Source organism: Sinohyriopsis cumingii, chromosome 16, assembly GCF_028554795.1.
Source record: "Sinohyriopsis cumingii isolate HCF-2022 chromosome 16, ASM2855479v2, whole genome shotgun sequence".
Classification (NCBI taxonomy): Eukaryota; Metazoa; Mollusca; class Bivalvia; order Unionida; family Unionidae; genus Sinohyriopsis; species Sinohyriopsis cumingii.
Genome location: NC_142976.1, coordinates 63310817 through 63335974, shown reverse-complemented (window position 1 = coordinate 63335974; position 25158 = coordinate 63310817). Strand labels below are relative to the sequence as shown.

The following is a 25158-nucleotide window of genomic DNA, read 5'->3' as shown; positions in this document are numbered from 1 at the left end:
AAATTTCTCAACAGGATTAGTCCAAAAATTAAAAGGTATCGGTCATATATTTGTACTTTTAGTTTGCTTTACTCGAATTGTAACGTGAAAATGTTTTTTTATTTATTTAATTGTATAATTATTATTATTATTATTATTATTATCATTATTATTACTAGCTTCGCCAAAAGAAGAGACCAATCCGAAAAGAAATGTGTTATCTTTAGTGATTGATATTCCGAGAATAGAAACAGAATCAACGACTGACTTCAGTTTCCCTACTTCACCAACAGTTCAGTCAAATATGCAGGTACCTAGTTTACTCAGTAAATGCCATTGTAATGGTATATAACTCTCAGAATTACTCAGATTGAATTTATTGCCTTTTTATTGCAAATTGTCACAAGAACTAATAAACAACGTGTCTAGTTTTCTTTCTTCCGACGTTTCTGTATATGTAAGTGTCCATATGTTCAGTCAGGCGGAAATATATGTACTTAACTTTGAACATATTTGTTGACAACTGTAAACCATTATTTCAGTAGTCATCAGAAAAAATAACTTTGAAATATAAAGGACATTGTGGCTGCTTGTGCCTTGTGTGTGGGTCTAATACTAGGTTTAAATTGATACAATAGACTATGGTAAAAGCCTAATTTTTATATAATATTGTTTCCAGGCTCAAACAAGAAAGTACGTTGACTTCGACTACCATGAGCGGCTCGGGTCTCCAGACATAAATGAAAATAATCGCGAGGCTGCAGCCCGATTGTTTGCCTCTTACAAATCCTCTGAGACACACATACCATCTGATGCGAAAATCCTTCAGCACAGTGGCAGCATAGGAGCTGTTGGTTTAGGGAACGATAGCCCCTCGTTGGGAATAATTGGTGGGCAGCTGAAATTCTCATTTGATTCTCCGCCTGCACAATCAAGTGCTACCAGCTGGATCAGATCTAGGTCTTTCAATTTGCAGCTTGATTCCTCAACAACTGGAACACTGAACAAAGACGATGTAATGTTCAATCGCGTGAGAAGAACAGTTTCGCTTGGTTTGCAATCTGGTACTGAAAACCCAGGAATTGATCTTCACAGAAAAGGGATGAATCCAAGGGCATCACTAACGAACTCTGAGCATTATTATCCGAATATAATAATTCTCAACGAAGATAACAATACAGTGGATACAAGCGAATACAGTAATGCTAGGTCCAATGACGAGGACAAGCAGTCCTGGAATTCTGACACATTTAGAGAAAGGTGCTCACCAGACAAACACCGTGATGATTGGAGTGCCGACAGTGGCTGCTCATCTACATCGAATGTGGAGAATACACGGTGTGATAGTCCACAGGTCTGGAATGCGATTTCTCTAGATGCTGAGCAGCCAAAACATTCATTGGCAGCAGAAAGACGAAGACAGTATGCATCAAAGAGCAAAAGCACGTCAGTTTATAATGAGATAATAGACTGTGACGTTTATAGGAGACGCATTGCTCTAGAAATGTCAGATAAACATATCAGTAAAAACGAACAAAACACTCAACAAAGCCATGACATCTCAGAACCCTGTCATCATAAATATCATGAAGGCAAACGTTGTAGGGGTACTGATGAGAGGAATGGCAGACGAGAGCACCACAACAGGATGTATGTTCATGAGTATGTAAGTGGTATATGTGTAGATAGATACCTACGACATGCGTATTCTTTACCAGACAGCAGTATACGGTGCCATTCACGATCTAGGGAGAAGTTGCATTCTTACAGCCCTAGTGCAAAAAGACTTAGCACACGATCACTCCAGTTGTACAAATCATCTTCGAGATTTGAGAATGATGATTGTGAACCGTACAACAGTGTTGCAATGAAAAGGAGGAGTTATCAGAAAATCGAGCAGCACTCTGATAAATCCCTCAGCGTAAGAAGGAGATGGATAAATATTTCGAAAGCCAGACACCCAGCAAGTCTATATATGCCAATATCAAGACATGGTTATGGGGACGGGAACAAGGATTTCAAAGCTGAAACTGCTTATTCTCACGTGAAGAGTAAGGGTAACTCGTTTTCAAATAGAGTTGAAAAATACATATCAGCAAATTATTGCGAATCAACCACCTCGGGTTCTTCGTATGACCTGCGAATAAGTCCAGTTCATGACCTTTATAAGACTGATCCACGCCTGCACAAACAGGATCTTACAGAGATGAGAGGCCGACTTTCCCCGCAATTCGATGCCGACGGTGTTTCAAGTTCGTCTCCAAGTATAAGATCCTCGGCAGGTTGCTCTACATTTTTGTCAGTGCAATATTCATCCAGTCTGGTGCCTGATCTCACAGATTATCGTCCTAAAGACTCTGCATATCAGACGCAACATTCCTCTCTTGATAGTCGACTGTCAGCTGACAGTAACTGTAAAGAATTCAAAGATGTTAGAAGTGAACCAAGGTATGTCAGACACGCAATGCAGTTTTCCATGGCATATTATCATATAAAGATAAATCCAAATTTAAGTTTCCGACTCAAATATGATCCTGATTGGTAGCATAACATCAAAGATTCGAATAAATGTACTACATCAGTAGGGTCAAATTGTACAAATTCTGTTACCAGGGGTTTATGTTTGCGATTCAATCGACAGAGTTAACATCTGGTTGCGTGATAAATTGAATAGTATATTTATTCTTATTATGTTATACTTATACTATACTATACTATACTATACTATACTATACTATACTATACTATACTATACTATACTATACTATACTATACTATACTGTACTGTACTGTACTGTACTGTACTGTACTACCGCTCCGGTGGCCTAGTGGTTAGAACGTCCGCCTCGGATGCGGGAGGACGTGGATTCGATTCCCGGCCGAGTCATACCAGAGACTTAAAAAATGGTACTAACAGCTGCCTCGCTTGGCGTTCAGCATTAACAGGTTAGTGTTAGGACTCGTCGGCCTGGTGTCAGGATAATGTGACTGGGTGGGACATCATGCTACATGTCTGCGGCATGATGCCCCAGTGCTAGACATCACTATAAACTGCCACAATGCAGACATCGTAGCGATATGACTGAAAAATTGTTAAAGCTACGTTAAAAATAAAAATCACATCACTATACTATACTATACTATGCTATCCTATACTATACTATACTATACTATACTATACTATACTATACTATACTATACTATACTATACTGTACTATACTATACTTGTACGGTACTGTACTGTGCTGTGCTGTGCTGTACGGGACGGTACGTTACTGGTACGGCACTGGTACTGTACTGTACTCTCTGTATGTGTGTGTGTGTGTGTGTGTGTGTGTGATTAGGATTTTTAACGTAGCTTTAAAAAAATTTCAGTCATATCGCTACGATGTCTGCAGTGTGGCAGTTCATAGTGATGTCTAGCACTGGGGCATCATGCCGCAGACATGTAGCATGATGTCCCACGCAGTCACATTATCCTGATACCAGGCCAACCAGTCCTAACAATAACTTCTTAATGCTGAGCGCCAAGCAAAGCAGCTGTTAGTACCATTTTTCTAAGTCTTTGGTATGACTCGGCTGGGGTTCAAACCCACGCCATCCCGCTTCCGAGGCGGACACTCTAACCACTAGGCCACCGGAGTGGTTACTTGTACTGTACTGTACTATGCTTGTACTATATTGTACTATACTTGTACTGTACTGTACTGTACTTGTACTATACTGTACTATACTTGTACTGTACTATACTTGTACTGTATTGTACTATACTTGTACTTGTACTAAACTGTACTATACTTGTACTGTATTGTACTATACTTGTACTGTACTGTACTATACTTCTAGTGTATTGTACTATACTTGTACTGTACTGTACTATACTTGTACTGTACTGTACTATACTTGTACTGCATTGTACTATACTTGTACTGTACTGTACTTGTACTGTACTGTACTATACTTGTACTATACTATACTTATAAACAAATGTCCTTCATATCAAATTCGTGCATCGCCCTTTTCCTTTCTAAGTTTATCACAGTTGAAATTATATTTACAAAAAGTATAGAGTTTTCTGTAAATTTATAATTGATATTTTTCCCGATTCACTTAAACCTTTATATTGAACTTGAACCTCCATATTGTACCCAGTACGAATATGCCTTCTGCTTAATGCGACTGAGCGATTTTCGATAAAATATTCTGTTAATAATGATGATGGCAAAAGCTACGATTATGATGTTGAAAGCGAACACGTATTGTGCCTTTATCTCAGGTGTCCTGAATCGACAGTGCAAAAACAGCTTCAGATGACAGCCATGAAATTAAAGATGTTGAAAAGACAGCAAGCATACAACAGGACATTCAAATACAATGACCTCAACACGTCAGAAGATGAACCTGCAAGTGAGGAGACTGATCTGTCACTGTCAAGGTAGATTTTCTATGCAGAAAAAATAGGAAAATCATTCTAATGTTTTCCATGGTTTCAAAAAGAGGAAAAAAAGTTTGCTAACTATAGTGAAGTTAAGAAAGGTGCTAAATGTTCAGCATTTCAAATTAAATCTTACAGCTTTAGTTTCGCACTCATTAAAAAGAGATTGATGTAGAAGCACTAAAATGAAAAATGCACTCAGTTTAATAACTAGCAAAAATTACTTGTTGGAAACTATGACTAGTTCCCACAAAGTTTAAAAAAATTGTCAACTATAGTTTTAAAACATTTAATTCAATATTCTCATAAATGTTTCCCTGAAACATGTATGGACATTTGAACTATGCCAAGAATGTGTTACCCATGGTTTTAAAAAACAAACAACATAATGTTCTGTACTTTTAGAATGTATTGCTATGTATATTTAATCTGCGTTGTTTGTTAGTTGTTTCAAATTTGTTTAATTTTATTTGATGCTATTGTATTGTAACATTTTATATTGGACTTAACCTTGTCCAAAATCAAGTTTATTTTCTATTTGACCTAAATTGTTGATTTTGTATATATACATAATTCTGTAAACAACTAATACATAGCTAAAATATTATCTATGTGTATAGGTTTAGTAAAAGGATTATTATTAATAGAAGTAAACATGTTTATTTTGGGGATGTGTCTAAGTTATTGGAATTCCCTTACAATTTACCTGGCGTACCTGACATAGTCCAAGTTATATATTGTAATTTCAGTAAAAGACTTTATATTTATAGCTAATTTGGATTAACACTAAAGTTTATTCAAAACTTTAAATGATTAGGACTTGTATCTGTAATTCTATGACTATTTTGGGATTTAAATACCGTAAGTTCTTTCTTTGTTTCATTTTCACTTTGTATTCTTGGGAAATAAATTATTTATTGAATTTTACAAAGCCGGTTGCTTTTCACATTTTCTGTTACTTAATTCAAAAGTACAGACTCGTGACACGTATCCGCATACTTAAATAGTCTTACGTGAAACCGTACGACTGGGAATATATAAACTGTACATATTTTGCTCTGAAAAAGAAAGGTTTGCAACTAACCAACCTCAGTGTAAGACATTTCTTTCCAAAGATCGATGAACGTAGACTTACGATACAAAATGAACCCAACCTTGCAGTAATTGGACTATGCGACACGTTTCTAGATTCTAATGTACCCGACTGTGCTATCTCTATTAGCAACTTTTCTTTGGAAAGACGAGATCGACCATAAGGCATAGGAGGAGGAATAGTCATGTACATTTCAAATAACTTAACATATAACAGAACAGATTTTGAAATTTCTATTACAGAATCAATATTGATTGAGTTTCCTCAGTAATCAATCTATCTATATCTGCTCAGCATACCGACCCCCCCCCCCCCAAACACCCTCTCCTCATGGACTGACCAATCTGAACATGAGTTAGAGACAGCTTTATCTTCCAACAATGAAGTATTTATCATGGGAGACTTTAATATTGATTTCCTCTCTGATACTAACACTAAATGGCTACATATGATACAACAACACGACCTTACACAGGTAATAAATGCTCCAACAAGAGTAACAGCCAGTACTTCTACTATGATCGACCACATCTACACTACCCATCCTACCAATCTCTACGAGACAAACGTAATGTTTCCCTATTAGTGATCACTATCCTATTTGTGCAACTCGTAAGCAACAGAGAGCAAAGAAAAATAACTTACACTCCTACATGCAACACAGATGTTTTAAAAACTTTTCTGAAAATGAATTTCTCACAAAACATCAACTCAATAACTTTCCTTAACATAGACGCAGATTATGACTTGTTTATCTGGAACCACTGTTTTCTTACTATCCTAAATAAACACGTTCCCCCCCCCCCCCGCATACGCATCAAAAGAATTAAACGATCAAAACAACCATAATAGTATACCAATGAAATCGTAGAGCCACAACGCAAACGAAACTACTATTGTAAATATAAAGACTTTACAAACTATCGCTTGTGGCGAAATAAAGTCAAATCACTCATTGTAAAATGCAAGCGCTCATTTTTCAAAGAACCCATCACCTCAAACTCTGATAACAGATCCGTCTGGACACACTTGCGAAATCTAACTTCAACGAAACCTGCACCTCTAGCTCTATCTGAAATTATAGTTGATGGCACTAGTTATACTGATGAACTAGATATTGCAAACCAACTGAACCTCTTTTTTACTAATATATCCCAAACCATTGACAGGTCTAATCTTACATAGCCTAATTTAGACAAACTTCCTAAATTTGTGACTAAAAGGGTACCCGAGCATGTTAGTTTCAACTTTCCCTTAATAACAATAAATGACACTTTTGATATTCTCAATACACTTGACACAAACAAATCAGCTGATCTGGTTGGAATTCACCACAAAACTCTGAAAATGTCGGCTTTGTCAATCTCAGAGTCGTTGAAAGAAATAATTAACTGTAGTAACACTTCCTGTAAATTCCCGGAGTCATTGAAGTTAGCAAAAATATTCTCAATTTATAAGGGAAATGAAAAGAATTGCCCATCCAACTATCGACCCATATCTGTTCTGTCTACTTTCAAAAATTATTGAAAAATATGTCAGCAAACATATTTGCAGATATCTCGACAAATACCAACTCCTCTATAAATCACAATCAGGTTTTTGTCAGAATCATTCTTGTCAAACTGCATTGACAAAACTTATTGACCAAGGGCTATTAGCAGTAGAATCAGGCGAACTTAATAGCGCAATATTCACTGATCTTAAAAAAAAAACACTCAATCTGGTTGACCATTCGGTGCTCATTACAAAACTTTCAGCCTACAAGTTTTCTTCAAATTCAGTTGCCTGGTTCACGTCGTATCTCACTAACAGACGCCAGATTGTTTACACGGGTAAATATATATCCGCACCGATGTCATATCTTAAGTGGTGTTCTTCAATGATCTATATTAGGTCCTCTTCTTTTTCTGCTATTTATCAATGACATAGCCTTGTATCCACGTACTCTAACACAGGTCTTTTTGCTGACGACTCTACATTGGTTTTATCTGGTAAATCTCTAGACTCCGTTAAAATTAAACTTCAAATCGACCTCAACAATATATCAGTTTGGTGTCAACAAAACAAAATGCATGTTAATATCTCTTAAACGAAATTTATGACAATCGGAATAAGGTAGCGTCTATCTACTAACATGGATTTACTTCTAACTCAAAATGGCTTAGACGTATCTATTGTCAAAAAACAAAAACTTCTTGGCATCTACATTGATCAACACCTCAGCTGGAGTGCACATATCGATCACCTATCTAACGAATAACTCTGTTAAAATTGCTTTCGAAATTTCTACCTCCCCAATCATTTAAACTTTGTTTTTCGGGATATATACTACCAATGATAGATTACGGCTGTACCATATGGGGAAACACATCCAATTATAATCTGTCCAGAACTGATAAACTCCAGAAAAGGGCAACCCGAATAATACTGAAACTTTTTGTTTTAACTCCCTCGAATGTTTTGTTTTCATGTCTGCAGCGGATACCTATAAAAAAACGTATTTTTTTAAAGGAATGATGACATAAGCCTTTAAACGGTCTTTCTCCAGGTTATATCTCTAACCTTTCCATTCTTCGTGGCCGAAAACCAATCATTACAAAAGTTCATTTACTGTATCAGCACCTACTGTATGGAATTACTTACCACTGAGGATATGTAATTCAACTTCCCTAGATTGTATTAAATTATCATTAAAGAAATTCTTTCTTGACCAGCTGGAATAACATATTAAGACTCTGATTAGAAGACGTTATCATTATATCCCTAAATAATACGTCCAGATCTTATTCGATAAACACAATACGTACGACTTATGCTGAAGTGAATAGGTTTCCCATTAGAGTCACATATAGTCATTCATGTTAAATATGTATGAATGAGTGTGTGACGATACCTGATTATGTGCATGGTGTTGTTTTTTTTCTCTACATAGTCAATAAAATAAACTGGGGACCACATGGTAGATGGGTCAGTCATGACCAAATGTGTTACCCTCGTTAAAGAAAGTTTATTATTATTATTGTCATTATTATTATTATTAGAGTTGCCCAAAAAGCATGCACATACACTTTTAGACTGTGTTTACATGTTGTTGATGAACAAGAGAAAATGATTCCGAATACTATGTTTGCAAAAATTAAATCTTTTTTATTTGACTTCAATCCGAATCTTTCCATTAAGAAACATTCATTAAATAGATCAGTTTATTTGCTTGTACAACATTTTAGACAAGGGGCCCATAGTGGCCGATTGGTCTTAAGCGCTCACCGTTATGGATCATTGCCATATCACCTCTGTCTGCGTGGATTCGAGTCTCGGGTTCGGCCAACGTGGGTATGTGAGAAAAGCTTGCCAGTAGCTTCTTGTGGGTCGGTGGTTCTTTACTGGCCGTCATGTATAGCCTATCTAGTGCTGAAAAATGCCGTTAAACTCTATAACAACAACAACAATAACAACATTGTAGACAAAATATAACTTCATGGAATAATCGTCTTAAGTGATGAATTAAGAAAGCTTTCAATTTAAAATGATGGAAATCTTATTGCTGCCAACATTGTAACCTTTAGTGATTTCATAAGACACAAGAAACTGCCATCATACAAGCAGTCATATTAATGGTCAACAACTTTTAATATAAACCGCACTGCTTTAAAATGTTCAGGACCCTCTCAGATGGGGAACATATCTCGGGACACATCCCATGACAAAAAAATTTCCTCAAGTGGTTACCACATATATAACGCAGAATGGTGCAGATGGGCGAATCATACAAAGTTTACCTTCAAGATATAAATATGAGGGTAGTGCAATGATAGAGGCAAATAGGTAACGTAGGAAGAAAAGGAAAACTGAAACAAGTCGGCATTTTCTGCAGATAAAAGCAAAACACGAAGGCAATAAAGGGATATATCAAATGCACATTCCTTTCGAGTGCAATTGATCGAGCATGTGTCAGGGATTGAATACTATAATTGTGATATAATTGACAACGAACATAGTGCAACATTATTATTTTTTAAACCAGTCTAGGCGTTTTCGACAATCTTTGAACCTTAATCACAAATAGGTAGATGGCTATTGTTTGGTTTCGTAAAGTTTCGACAGCACAAAGAAAAATAAAGTCATACAATACATTTTCAAAATAAATACGAAAATACTCACCATCGTCATTGAAAGGAAAAGTACACAAAATCTACAACAACAACAACAATATACTACTACTACTACTACTACTACTACTACTACTACTACTACTAATAATAATAATAATAATAATAATTTTATAATAATAATAATAATAATAATAATAATAATAATAATTGCTATGCATATTTAATGTATAGTATGTTTTTGACCTTAGAATGTTTTAGAAGAGAACCAATCTGATTAAAATCAGAACTCCGCTGTCGATGAAGATCTGACAGCGACCACTTAGGGGTCATGTTCTGGTGACCTATGTTATTGCTATAATAGTTAATTTTAACAGTCAGTCAGATTAAGTCTTATATCTTCACGTTTAAGAGAATGAGCAGTGTAGCTGAGGAGCATCAACATGTGCCGAACGATTTCAATCACTTTCCGATTTTTTAATGCTTCATTTCCATTGGCTAATTCAACGGTCATCAGAACATGACCCCTAAGCGGTCATTGTCAGATCTTCAGTCAGGTAGGACAGTGAAGGTCTGATTTTGATCAGATTGGAAGAGAACTTGCTGACAACAGTTTCTGATTTTCAGAAAATGCTACTGCAACATAGGTCAAGTGGGAATGTATAAAAGCCATTTATGTAAATGTTTATGTTTTAATATCAGTCTTTGGTAACCTGTGTTTAGTTATGATTTGACAAGTATAATTTATTTAAATTATTCATTGGAGTTACAAAATGCTCATTTTTGTTTCGGACTTAAATTATTTTGGGATTATAAAGAATTCAAAGACAGTATGGATTATATAACTGTGGAACAGCAAGACATCGAACTCTTGGTACATCAGGACATTCAAAATTATCGGAATTCATTGGGAACATTCTATAATTTAGGACTTGTAATAGAACAGCCAGGACTATTTGGGATTTAAATCACAATGCTGAAAGTGTCTTTTAAATTCTTCAGTTTGTATTCTTGGGAAATAAATTGCTTGTTGAATTTAACTAATCTTGTTGGCTTCGCTTCTTTCCATTTCATAGTTTACGACCATAATGTTGTAACATAATAATGATAATAATAATAATAATAATAATAATAATAATAATAATAATAAACAGCGGTCATTTGGTTGAAATTGTTCTATGAATCATGGCCATTATTTTTCAGAGAGAGATTCATCACAAAGAAACCTTGTTTGGAATATTTCAACAAGAAGAAAGACAATTTGTCTGAAGTGGAGGAAGAAAAATTTGGACACATACTGGAGACTTCTTTGAAGGGGGAAGCTCAAAACAACAGCCATGGAGAAAATATACCCATCAATATTTTTCTGCCTAGCTCAAAGGAACAGGAATATTGCGCAAACATTGAGGAAATAGAGCTGAAAGAAATCAATGTTTAGTTTATGAATGTTTTCACATTATTTTTTAAAATAATATTTTCTTTATATTTTCATGCTTAAAAACATCTAGCGTATGTATTTCTCGCAAGAAAAATAATTCGTATGACAAAAATTATTGTAATTGTTCACATTTGTGTAATTTTCTGATTTCAATTTGTTCCCTGTGAAACTGAGTCAAGTATATTTCTCCTTCATATTTCTATTTACAGGTCAAGGGTTAAAGCAGTGTTATGAGTAATTCAAAGATTTTTCTATTCTCTTTTAAGAATCCAAATTAAATTGTATTTCTTGATCCATGCTTTCTACAAATATTACCGTTAGATCTTGAAGAAACAAATGCACTATCAGTGTTGCCTGGTACAAATTTCGCTACAGACTACAATTCCGTTGACTACTTAGTTACATGAAATCTAGATGTCAAGCAAATTGTGTAGTTTATCAGTTCAGGAACTTAATCTTAATGATTTTATCGTGTCGAGAATAACAGAGTAAGAACATTGGACCTAGTGAGACCTAATTATGCATCGAATGTCACAAGGATTCAGATCAGTCTTGGGAAAAGTAACCCTAACAATGAGCTTTGTAAAGATGAGTTTATAATAAATGAGGTTGGGGCTAACACACAACTTTGCTTGACACCAATGATCAAACAATGTTGTGTGTTGGCTCCAACCCTCTTCAGTGTACTCTGCCATGTTTACTGATACCTTTCTTGACTATGACACTGCAATCAACATCAGATGCCAGACTGAAGGCAAGTTCTTAAATCTGTGGAGACTACAGATGAAGACGAAATTACAATAAGTGACTGTTCGTATTCTTCTATTTGCTGACGACTATTCGTGAAATGTAAAATACGTGTATGTCATGCAACAGATCATATCTCTTCAGCTTGTGACGATTTCGGTCTCAAAATCAATATCAACAAGACAGTGGTGATGCACCAACCTGCGCGAGGAAAGACGTACGTAGATCCTACCATCGCAGTAAATGGCCAAACCCTCATGCCAGAGGATAAGTTTCCCTATCTCGGCAACACACTATCATGTGCAGTTGCCACCTATGATGACACCGACGCCAGAATTGCTAAAGCTAGTGTTGCTGTTGACAGACTCCGGGCACATGTATGGGAGCAGAGAGGTATGAGCTTACAAACAAGACTTAAGGTCTACAAACATAGTGTGTTGCCAACCCTGCTGTATGCTTGCGAAACATGGATGGTGTACAGACGCCATACCAAGAAGCTCAATCATTTGCACGTAGGCCGTCTGATGAATTAATGAGGATAAGATGATATGATAGTGTCTCAAACATTCAGGCTCTCACACCGGGAGGCATTCCAAATATCCACACTCTACTTATAAAATTACAGTTGAGATGGGCAGGTCACGTCACCAGGATGTTAGAAGAGCAACTACTAAAAAAGATCTTCTATGGTGAGCTGTAGAAGGGAAAGGAAGATGATCGCAGGGTGGTCAGAAGAAACGCTTTCAAGATTCCCTCAAATCACAGAAACAAAACCAGTTAGTGATATCATGGTCAGTCATGGTCATATTCGAATTCGAAGAACGAACAGAAACAACAATGAAGTACAGTTTATCAGTACAGTACCTTGATTTGCGTGCTCGTATCACGTCAAGTTTGATAATGGAAAAACATCATAACTCGCGAGTCCCGAAGGACTGATCATAAACCAATGTCATTCCGTTAACAAACGAAACGTGATAGTATTCACGATAAACGTTTTGTGTTGTTATTCTGGTTTTTTATTTTTTATTTTTTAAATTTATACTTTGATTCCATACACCAACTCACGTTGTATATTGTGCAGCAGTCCATTCATGTGACCGTTTTAGGCGACGTCATCCTTGATAACAATTAATATATAATGCACATTTCATTTATATTGTAATTGAATTTTGTCCGTGATTGATGGTAGAGTTTTGGTCTACGTGACTTTAGCCATGTTTTTAAAAAGAAACATTTATTAAAATTTGAGTTCAAATCCTAACTTGATTTGGAATGTTTTGGAAGAGAACTTGTTGATAATTTGGTATTATTTTTCATCGGAAATTAGAGTTTTCCAATGCAGTCTATTGCGTCGCAGGTCAAGTGGGTGTTTTTATAAATAGCTGATTTGGTAAACAGATTCGTTCCTGTGTCATATCAATTTCAATCCATGAGCAGTGTTTAAGGTTCTGTTCAGATATAATTCTAGTAATATTACTTATTTAAATTATTCTTTGGGATTACAAAGTGCTCACTGACATTTAGACTAATCCAGTACTTTGGGATTATTGTGAAGATATTCAAGGCAATTGGTAAATCAGCAAATCAGCAAATCAGCAAGTTTATACTGTTGTATCATCATTACATTCAAGACCATTGGAATTTATTCTGAACATTCTATAATTTTGGACTTATGATAGGACATTTTAGGACAGTTTCAAGGATTTAATTCGCAATATTGTAAGTGCCTTTTAAATTTTCACTTTGTAACTCAGACATAAATTATATGTTGGTTTAACTAAATTTGTCTGCTTTTGCTTCTTTCTCTTAGATAGCTTATGAAATGGGGTTTATAAAATAATATATATCTGTATTATAAGCAATATTTCGGATAAGACTTGGGGCAAGGAGCCTGTACAATGAGTTGTATAATGATGGGTGTATACTAATTACTATTAATATTTGGTTTGTATTTACCTGGAGGGAGGCAGTTAGAAGCTCATTTGTAGCTTTCAATCTTGTATTAAACCATTACATATACTTGTAAGTTCATTGCTTTCTTTGAATATTGGAGACAGTGAACGAGTTTGATTTACCATTCCATCACTACGAGGGTATTTAATTATGTAACACACACACACACACACACACACACACACACACACACACACACACATATATATATATATATTATTTATTTATATATGCTCTTCACAACTTTCTTTAAAAGGAATTTGCTTTAAAAACCTAATCCTTAAAAAACTATTTATGAATTTGTAAAGTATGGAAATCATATATTTTAATATTTTAACTGAGATGAATGACCTTAATTTAAAAACTTTGTTTAAAAAGAGCCTGAATATCAAATTGCATCATAAAAATGCTTAGTTATTCTTTCAACATAGGAAATGGATATTGGCTATGGACGATACGTCAAATAAATGGATATTGTCTATGGACGATACGTCAAATAAATGGATATTGTCTATGGACGATAGGTCAAATAAATAGTTAAGCGTCATGAATTATCTGTGCCGTACTAAAGCGAAATGCCTGACTCAATCACAACATGAGAAACACTCGGGATAATTAAGATTCAGTCTCATTTCGTGTAGTCGGTGTGGTCTTTATAAGTTATAGAAATTCGAATTTTTCGACCTGTGAAAGACACTGAAGTCTCGCTGCTGTAATAGGAATAGTTAAAAACAAAGAAATCCTTATCCTTCTCAATCGTATAACAACACTCTCCATGAAAAACAGAGAAACAACAAAACAAAAACAAAAGAAACGAAAGATCAATATGATATGTCCTAATATTCTTTAATTTTCGTGAACATCTACATTTAAATCACAGACATTTTGAAACATAATGTATAATTCCTTCAGTGATATTTTTCAACAGAATATGCATTTCTAAACGGCCAGTAAGTGAATGCAAATATATTTTCTATGTCTCGATATTAGGACTGCGTCACATGTAGTTTGTTCGCGGTAGCAAGAATTTAATTGTATGTGTCTCTGATAGAATTAGATTAAGTACTGGGCTATCACACATATTCTAATGAATACCATGAGTTGCTAGCAAGTTTTAAAAATAACAAAACAAAAGCAGCGAATACAAAATATGTCTATTTAATTTTAAAAAATAGCTTTTTCGTGAAAACGTCAACTTAATCACGACCATTTTACACTTCCTAAATGCAATCAGTCCTTAAACAAAGCCACCATATATCGAAAAATATACTGCGGGACTAAGAAATCAATTTCATTCAAACATTCTCAAACTTTAAAGGTTATTTTAAAGTCTAAAGAAACGAAATCGTGTGGGTGAAAAGCACAATATTTGAGTGCCGTGAAAAAACACCAAAGATATCAAGTTTAGATATATCTATATCTATAAACGAACACGAGTTCGTGTCACTGATTGCTCATTCATCTACCAATCTTTAATTTTAAGATAACACCAGCGTCAATTGTGAATTCATCAGATTAATATGTGCTTGTGAGTTGTACTCAGGAGCATTAAACTACTATTGACAAACATGCAAACAAGACCAACTGTAAAACTGTGACGATGAGATTATAAAGGCTACGTTGTATGCTGATATTGTGAAAGGTCAACACAAAGTCTAACATAATATTGGCTTTGAGGATTCAGTTGTTAGTATTAAACAAAGGTATGTTATAATTTAATAAGATTAAATAAACCCGCAAACTGTGGAATGTAATTAATACAAGAAAAAATAAAATTAAAATATGTTGACCTTCCAAACGCTGCGTATCGCCTTTCCCTCCCCCGCTCCTAAAACGTCTTTTAGCATTACAATGGTTCTCAATCTATACGGAGATTCTGATCGTACAAAAACAACGCCAGTTGAGTACACTAGTAAAATGAATAATTAGGCAATTCAACAGATTGTTCTGAAATGAGGTACTGGTATAAATTTTATGCATTTTTTTTTTTGTGTGTGTGGCTAATTGACGTTTAACTCTGCAACTCGAACACAGCATGATATCAACATTTTGATCCTTTGGTTCGTCATCACACCAAACGGACATCTCAATATGATCGCCACTCCATCGAATGACAGTACATGAAATGCGCACACGTTGAGAAGATACGGACAGCATAGTTCGTCATTATTTTGTTAGAATATGCAATTGTTTCGAAATAGCTCGTGTTCGATATACAAATGCCACCAGCATTGTTAAACGCGTGTTGGTCGAGGTTCTTCCGTTATGTCTCTGTATTCAAAAAAGCAAACGAGAAATGCGATGAAAGTCACAAGAGAGGCAACCATAGCAACAATCATGGACCATCCAATTTCATACAGACCCGACAAGACAACGCCTTTCAGAAAATAACGAAATATTAGTTCCGTATCGGTCTTCATGCTGTAAATATAGTCCTTTCCCTTGACACCCATTACTACCACAGTCATTGACACAAGACAAGCTGAAAAGAGAAAATAATGTTACAATCCGTTGTAACATAAAGGTATGCAAAGTCCAACTGATGCGGTTGTTGAATACCCTGATCATTAAATTTGACTCAGTAAGTACTCGAAGCATGACAAAGTTACCTCCCTTTTACAGTATCACTGTGTCACTATTATGCAATTGCCTTGCAGATTCCTCAGTTTTGTGAAAAGCCATTGGATTATGCAAGTGAAGTGGCATGCAACACTTAATATTTTTTTAAAGGCCAGGAAAAAAATTAGTATTTAAAAGCAGCCTTAATTCAGATTTCGTGTGTGTTTGCGTGCGTGCGTGTGTGTGTGTGTGTGTGTGTGTGTGTGTGTGTGTGTGTGTGTGTGTGTGTTGGATTATTACACGTAGCTTTAACAATTTTTCAGTCATACCTCTACGATGTCTGCAGTGTGACAGTTTATAGTGATGTCCAGCACTGGGGCATCATGCTGCAGACATGTAGCATCATGTCCAACCCAGTAACATTATCCTGACACCAGGCCGACCAGTTCTAATACTAACCTCTTAATGCAGAGCGCCATACGAGGCGAGGTAGCTGCAAATTCCATTTTTTATATACGTCTTTGGTATGACATCAGAGGCGGGCGCTCTAACCAGATTTCTAGTTATTTCTAATATGGATGTAGAGCATGATGCTTCTTGATTTGGAATGTAATCCCCACATGGCTAAACATGCCGTTGTCTTTAATGGAGAGGTTTTATGTTATTCCCTCGGGAAACCGCTCACCCAGCAATGATGACGAATGAACATCGTACCCTTTACACGAGTGAGATGGTGCACGCAATTATAATGTACCAGTGCGCAAGAAACATGCGATCGTAAAAATTTTTTTGTAATTGTCTCGGAGAGATATTCTGAAGGAACATTGTGTTCTCACATGTGTTTATTGATGTATAAATTGCGAGTGAAAATATTATGTACGCGAGCTCTATCAAGGATACACTACTGCTGCTATCCCCAAAAAGAGTCAGTATTTTCACATAAATCTATGACTATTATGAAGGTATCAATATGCATTCAAAATATGCACAAATAAATCTCCAACTTAATATTTATTATAGCATGGTTCATACATATATTTCAAACTGAAATGAAATTTAAATACTTTTAGGGACATTTCTGCGACCTTATCTCCCATTTTAAGACCCATTAAACCAGTTTATCTTACCTTTTCCAATAGCTGTTTGCATGTTTTTGAAACTGCACATGTGTAAGTCTTCATTTTTTCCACATGTAATTCTCTAGTTCAATCTTTCTATATGCATTTTATACACTTTAAATTATTTACACTGTAGGTTGCCCCTGTCAAAACCAATACTTTAAATTATTTATACTGTAGGTGGCCACTGTCCAAACCAATAAAATTAAAATATTCACATCTTATGTCCACTGTCCAAATTCAACAATATTACACAACAAAGACTGAACTGTCCTTCAAGGCTTTTACATTTCCCTCTAGTTTCATGCTGAACAAACCAGATGTTTTCTTTACTTTTTGCCTAAACGAGTTAGAATGGGCAACATGTGATAATTTCCCTCCTTTTCTACCTTCAGAGAATATTCATTAGCAAACGTTTTAGTTTCATCATCAACCTCGGAGTTCGCACTGTTTCCTTAATTTTTAAATTACCATTAATAATTGCCCCATTTTTCTTTTCTGTTTCAGTTTTTTTCTTTTCTCTTTCCTGGGCTAAGTAGGCTTCGTATCTACGTCAAAGCCTGAAATGCAATTGCAAATTAACTCATTGGTAACAGGAACATTGCAAATGCCCCACCCCACCCCCATCCCCCATGTAAATCGTCTCAAATCATTCTCTGTGTAGATACTGTTCTATTAATTTCTTTCAACTTCTACTTCTTTGTTAGCAGATAATCCTCTCTCTACTGAAGCCTGACCATGTGAATAAACAAGCAACTTCTTTACGACTGCAAAGATTTTATTGCATGATTCACCTGTCATGTACCTGCAGTAAAATTCATCTAGTCTGTCTTCACAGGGATTGAACTTTCTGAATTTCTCTTAAATAATTGCTGGGATATTGTGTACTTCTGAATACACTCATCACAGTCTCTCTCTCTCTCTCTCTCTCTCTCTCTCTCTGACTCCCAATTGTTTGTGACCAAAAATGCAGAATTCGCTTCAATTTCACTTAACGTTTGTCTTTGCTTAACGCCAATTGTTTTGGGGGGTTTTTTTTGTTGCTATCGAGTAAGCTATTTGGTACTTTTCTAAGAGCTTTATCAATAGCATCAGCATTAAGCTCCTGCATTCCATTTTGAATTCTAACACTTACTTCTCACTCAGATAACTCTGCATCTTTTAATGCCTTTTATGTAGAAACAGTCCAATGTCAATATGTGAGTGTGGAATGTATTGTCGACAAAACTGATGCTGAGTAGTTCTGCTCCTGTTGGTGGTAACCTCATCTGGCTTTAATACTCTTTGTATTCACACCTTGACAATGTTATTCAAGTTTGTAAACAAAATTGTTACCATTGGTGTGTCTGTCTGTCTGGAGGTTACCAATGTAAGGTTGTAAATACATAGATCCATATTTGCTATCATCACGTTGTATTTGACTGCTGCATATATAACTCTCTCTCTCTCTCTCTCTCTCTCTCTCTCTCTCTCTCACACACACACACATACACACACACATATACAATTCCCATCCATTGATCAGATATAAACTTTATTGACATGATACTGGAGTCAGTGACTTTCTAGTTGTATTCTTTTCTGGTATGGCTGTCTTTGAAAAGATAGTATAAGCCTGACATCAGACATGAAACGTCATCATCTGCAGCCAATGCTTCTATCTTGAAAAAAATTATTTACAACATGCAGACCACATGACCAGATCGTAATTAAAGTGACAGCATGGTTCTCTTGAATTTCTATTCCACGTTTGGGCCATCAGAGATCTATAACATCTGCTAAGTTTTAGTCTGCAAATTTGTGATGCTCCTCCTAAAATGTTCAACCATGTCGACTAAGGTTGCATGATCCAGAAATATTTACCAATAAACACACACACACACACACACACACACACACACACACACACACACACACACACAAGCGCGCGCTGACATTCGTGCAATCCTAAGGAATAAAAGGTGGAAAATTCAAAATTATCTAAGTACAGATTCCTTCAACATCGGAACCGCGGTAACTTAGTTGGGAGAGCGTTGGACTATTGGGTAGCGGATTCAATACGCACCCAGGCCATCTCATGTCGGCTGCCTCGGTATTTCCTTCAGAAAGGCACCATTTCCTGGTCATGATTATAACCAATAAAGCGATAAAAGAGCTTTTAGAAGAGAAAAAAAACCAGCGGTCATTGCTCAAAAAAAAAACCGATTTAATCGAAAAATCCATTCGAAGAGGCATTCGCCATAAAAACGACATAATTGTAGTTGCATACAGACTTATTTCCGTGGTTTGCATGCTTTACGATTCTGGAATAAAAAACCTACTCTCGCCTGTTGAAATGGATTTACTTCGAGCATATACGGTACCGATCAATATGGGTCTTTCAAGAACATGCTGGACACTTGTAGTCGCGGAAATGAAGGAAATGGACAATGCTGATCAAACTTCCTGCAGTGCTGATTTCATTTCAAAGTAAGACAGAAATTGGAAGTAAATTAAAACTTACCTGCAGAGAATGTGAGGAGAGAGAGGACGATAAGTACGACTTTGGAGCGCTGAAGTGCCCGGACAAAGAAAGAAAGGACCATGAGTACCGCAGACACTATGTAACACATCTGACCGATGATGCAGAACGCTTGGGCCGACCGGATAAAGTCTGAAATGGACATGGCAACTTACACTAATAAAAAAATGAAGATTTTTGAGTCAACTTTTTAAACAAAAAAATTATAACAATGACAGAAACCTTAAGTCTAGAAGTTAATATGTAAATTTTTTTATTAGAGTATCTAAGTCAGTCTTATAACTTTTCTCGATTTTGCGATTTCAGTTTATTTAATTTGTTTTATATCGTCTTTGTGTTACAAATTCTCTTATGGAAAAATAGTAGAAAACATCTAGAAATGTACGAATGTTAAAAAAGTCAAGTGTCTGAGTATTTGAGTGTGCTTTTTTGTGTGTACACTCAATATTATTCATAGAAATGCTAAATGAGGATGCTAAACGCATTCAATAGGTTTAGAATTACCAATGAAGGTAATACTTCGTATTTTGCAAACAAGATTTCAAATACAAGGTTCTACTTTTAAAATAATATTTATACTTTTCATGAAAAGGAATACATCTAAAGTGATTTTGAAAATTATGACTCCATGAAATATTTTGTTTGCTTCTTTCTGCATTTCAAACCTCTCGTCGCTTTCTATCCCTATGTGTGACCGTTAAGTCCTGAAATGAAAAAAAAACTATTCTCTTGAAACAATGATCATCGTGTTCAATGTACATTAACTGGCTATGTCCTGGAAAAGTCAATTATTCCACTTCCTTTGTCCAAAACACGCTTGAAAAACGATACACGAAGACGCCATTACGGCCATTCTTCACTTTAATTACATGTTTTCCTTACTGTATGCTTTTGTATTGCTTAAGAAAAAAATCAATGTCATATTCGAATTAATTTACGATATAAAAGGATTAATTTATGATGTAGTTTTCTGCTCATGCCCCGTTAGCCTGTTTTAATTTACTTCAACGTTTCTGTTAGTTTTAGTGTAAATGTTGAAAAATGCAAGGTTTTATGTGTAGTAATTTCAGCTGACAAAGGTACTGAAAGTTTGCCTTGTGAAAGTAGAGTACAATAGGTGGTGAAATTCTGAACGTAAAGACATACAATAAATTGGAAAAACGCTTAAGATTTTCACATTTGTCGAAGGAAATGCTACATAACTAAGACTTTGATGTAGTTTCTTGTACAAGTTTCCAAGACGGGGAGACAGAATGAAACATTATCAGATGGTCTTAAAAAAAACATCCATAATTCTTGATTCACTATCAATCATTTTCCCTGCTGGAATCCAGGAAATACCCTTATCCCAATAAGTAATATGTATTTCCACGAAGGTAGATGTCAGACAGGATGGCTTTTTGGTATAATCTTTCACATGAATATTCATATGGGAACAAGACTCCATATATATTATTGCGATACAGATGGTATGCATGCATCGTATGACAGAATTATTTCGTCTTCATAGAAGAAGAAAAAACAATTAAAAAAGACTTCTCGTTAGATATCAGTATGTACACATTTCGTCAGAGAATTATCACAAATACGTCAGATCTAATATCCATATGGCACGAGAGTTTTATCAAAACGTTGCAATTCGAAATCAAATGGCGAAGATAAAATTCTTTTTCTTTTATAAAGGACAGACTAGAATTTAAAAATATGCTCAGTCATTCATTTCTTTCTCAGAATAAAATGAACCATTGAGTTTGAAAAGCAACCCAAAATGTGAAAACTAATCCACTCCAATTGAATGTCACCACAACATTCAAGTGTAAACGAGAAATAATTTTTAGAGCACTGTCGTATTCATTAATTTCGTTAGCAAAAGGGAATTAGTAGGAAGTAGCTCGTTTTGGAGAGGTTGATTATACATACATAAAAGTATTTTAGGTGATTTACGGCACAGCAACACAAGTAGGTTATTTATGGTTGAGGCAACTGAAGTAAAGTACTGTGCCCAAGGAAACAACACGGTAGCTGAACCAGACTGGTCCTATGTTAGTAATCTAATATATACTCTTTGGGTCGTGAATCTGGCACGCTAACCACTGAGTCACCGCGACTCCAAAATATTTAAGGAAATATTTCATAATGATCATTTTTTGGTATATGAGTTTGTTGTTTCATACATGTTCATTTCTTCCATAATGTGATTGAAATTGTCTCACGAATGTGTGTGTACCAAGTGTGATCGTTTAATAGCTTAATATGCATGTATTTTTGGGTAGATTTTATTGTAGTTGGTCTCTTCAGTCACCATGCCCAAATATATATTTATCGCTCTTTATTTTATCCCATTTTCTGAATGACTCTGAGAACGAACATATCCTACATTGAAATGGAGGTTGGTGGAGAAGAGGGATAATTTTTTTTCTTCAGAGAAGCAAATCTGACAGACAGAAATTACCTGGTAATATCTCCCACGCTGAGCATGTCCACTGCTTGATCGCATGGATCTGAAAGCATACGTTCCAGAGACCAAAATTAATGCCATCCTCAATCCCTTGCCATGAATTTGATCCGGTAGCAATCAAGTTAAGTATGGTTCCCAACAAAAGTGTAGAGAAACTAGCAAGCCGGTGATACTGGAAATCTGACATCTTCGTTTTTGAGACGGTCCATGTAAAAAAAATCTGCGAAGGAAAACATACGTTTTATAAAGAGACGGAGTCACCACACAATAAAACATGTATTTATATGAAATCAGTATTATGTTAGCAGTTTTATATTAAATAAGTATTTAGTTACCAGTTTGTTGTCCAGAGTGAGATAATTTGGTTTAATGTACTCTGATAAAATCAATTTGCACCCTCAATGTCCCAAAACTAAAATTTCAGTAGACACCTGTCTATCAACTAACACGTTTCGCAACGATTTCATTGTAAGGTATTAGTTTACGACAGATCAGACCATGTGGATTTTCCTTGAATTTACATTAAAAATGTATATCTTTCAGTGCATTTGCATCTCACACACAGCAATGAAGGAATCAAGACACATAAAGGATGAACAAGATTCTTATTAGATGGTAGCTTTATTTATTAGGTTTATTCTTCTTGTAATTGTATTTTAGACATAGTTTGGAGCCAGAGTATCTGAAATCGATCACTGAAACTCTTGTATGCTAAAATATTCAGCTTTGACTCCGCTCTACCGTTATAATCTACTTCTGACAGAGGGATAGATATAAGGTAAAGTTGTTTGCACTGAAATCATGCACAAAGGAGAGACTGTTGGCATTCCTCTATGACACTTTCATGCACTGTCATTTAAATTTCTTTAACATGTGGTAATTATGGAAACTATGCTTTATCTAAAGCAGACGGGGCCCCGGGTGGTGGAGAGGTTTACGTCTCTCGCCTTTACGGATCACTGACATCCCACCTCTGTCTGCATGGGTTCGAGTCTCGGGCTCGGCCAACGTGGACATGTAAGAAAGCTTGCCAAAAGCTTCCCGTGGGTTGGTGGTTCTTCTCGGAATTTCCCCGGGTTCTTCCTCCACCATATATACTGTCCGACATATATAGCCTACTGTCCGACATATATAGCCTTTCATGTACTGAAAAATGGTGTGTGTGTGTGTGTGTGTGTGTGTGATTTGGATTTTTAACCTACCTTAAACAATTTTTCAGTCATATCGCTACGATCTCTGCAGTTTGGCAGTTTATAGTGATGTCTAGCAGTGTGGCAGTTTATAGTGATGTCTAGCACTGGGGCATCATGCCGCAGACATGTAACATGATGGCCCACCCAGTCACATTATCCTGACACGAGGCCGACCAGTCCTAACACTAACCTCTTAATGCTGAGCGCCAAGCGAGGCAATTGTTAGTACCATTTTTGTAAGTCTTTGGTATGACTCAGCCGGGTATGGAACCCACAACCTCTCGCATAAAAAATGGTTGCCTGTTTGCGTATGCTCTAAAACTGAACATGAACTGTTCCAAGGTACGCAATATTTATCAATCATTAAAACTGAGAAAATAAATTTCGCCAGAGCAGAAAATACCAGCTAGCGAAAGTGCAGTAAATGAATTATAAGTATATAATATATAAACAACAAACAGTTATTGGCTCGTATTTTTCCAATTTACCTTTTAAATCCTGGAAGTAAAACTGACCAAGCGGAGTTATTGGTCTTTCGAGATGTGCATGTCTGAAGCAAGGCAAAACTGTATAATCTATAACCCAAATTACACCCATCAATCGAACATCAAGAAAAGGGAAAAGTTATTTTAACAATACCTGAGACAAGCGAGGCCTTTTTATTTGATCAGAATGACCTCGGAAATTCTGTATCAAACGTTACGCAAAGTGCGAAACAGAACCTTTATTAGTATCATGAAGTTATGTCATAAAAATAATTGGAAAAACTATGACGCAGGATTTGAGTAACGCCACATAGCAGCGTCAGCTAGTAATATAACGCCAGCAACGCCACGTCATCAATAAAGTCTTAAACCATATTTCGTTTACCATGACATTTCTAAAACTCGTTGAATAATATAAGTTACACTTAGATCGTCGTATATAATATTATTCAACTCGTTTCATAAGTTTAATATCGGACGAAAGCTTATATGTGGTCCTCTATTGATAAACCCATTGGCATCAGAAGCACTCAATGTCTGGTGTGTCCGATTATATTCTGCGTTTAATGGAATTTAAGACTGAATAAATACAAAAACAAGATTGCAAAATCAAGAATAATCCTGTACGTCAAAGATGATATATGAAAAGGACATATAGTAGCAGAAATTCCTCTAGATATCATTTTTGTAGTAAATTCGACAAAGTAGAAATCAATAGCATTCTTCAATTTTCATATCACTTTCCTCCTGGTATTAATTTCTCGGGGCATGCCTTGGGACATTTAATAAATCCGATCGCAGAATGAGTGGTAGCAATTGATGAAATAAATGCCCAGGCATACTGTAACGTGATTCTGTAAGTCGTCTTAAATTTAACAGCATGAGCCAGTCCAGTCCTTGATAAACGCGGCTATTGTTTCTGAACATTTTAATTTAATAAAATGCTGCAATCCCCGTGAATTTCAAGACTGTCTCGTTTATTTCGTCTTCTTAAAGACCTCTTGTATACGTTAGTTGAGTAAAAAAAAATGATAATGTTTATATTATATCAAATATTATTGTTAAC

General features: G+C 35.7%; 1 protein-coding gene across 1 annotated transcript; it reads right to left on the bottom strand.

Annotated features, from left to right (window-relative positions):
* Window positions 1–14585: 14585 nt before the first annotated feature.
* LOC149780576 (uncharacterized) lies at window positions 14586–22626 on the bottom strand. Its single transcript, XM_089936398.1, has 3 exons — window positions 22409–22626; window positions 19939–20088; window positions 14586–16240 (listed from the first exon to the last, which is right to left on the bottom strand). The coding sequence occupies exons 1-3, from the start codon at window positions 22599–22601 to the stop codon at window positions 15993–15995; spliced, it is 591 nt and encodes a 196-aa protein (XP_089792524.1). The 5' UTR covers window positions 22602–22626; the 3' UTR covers window positions 14586–15992.
* Window positions 22627–25158: the final 2532 nt, after the last annotated feature.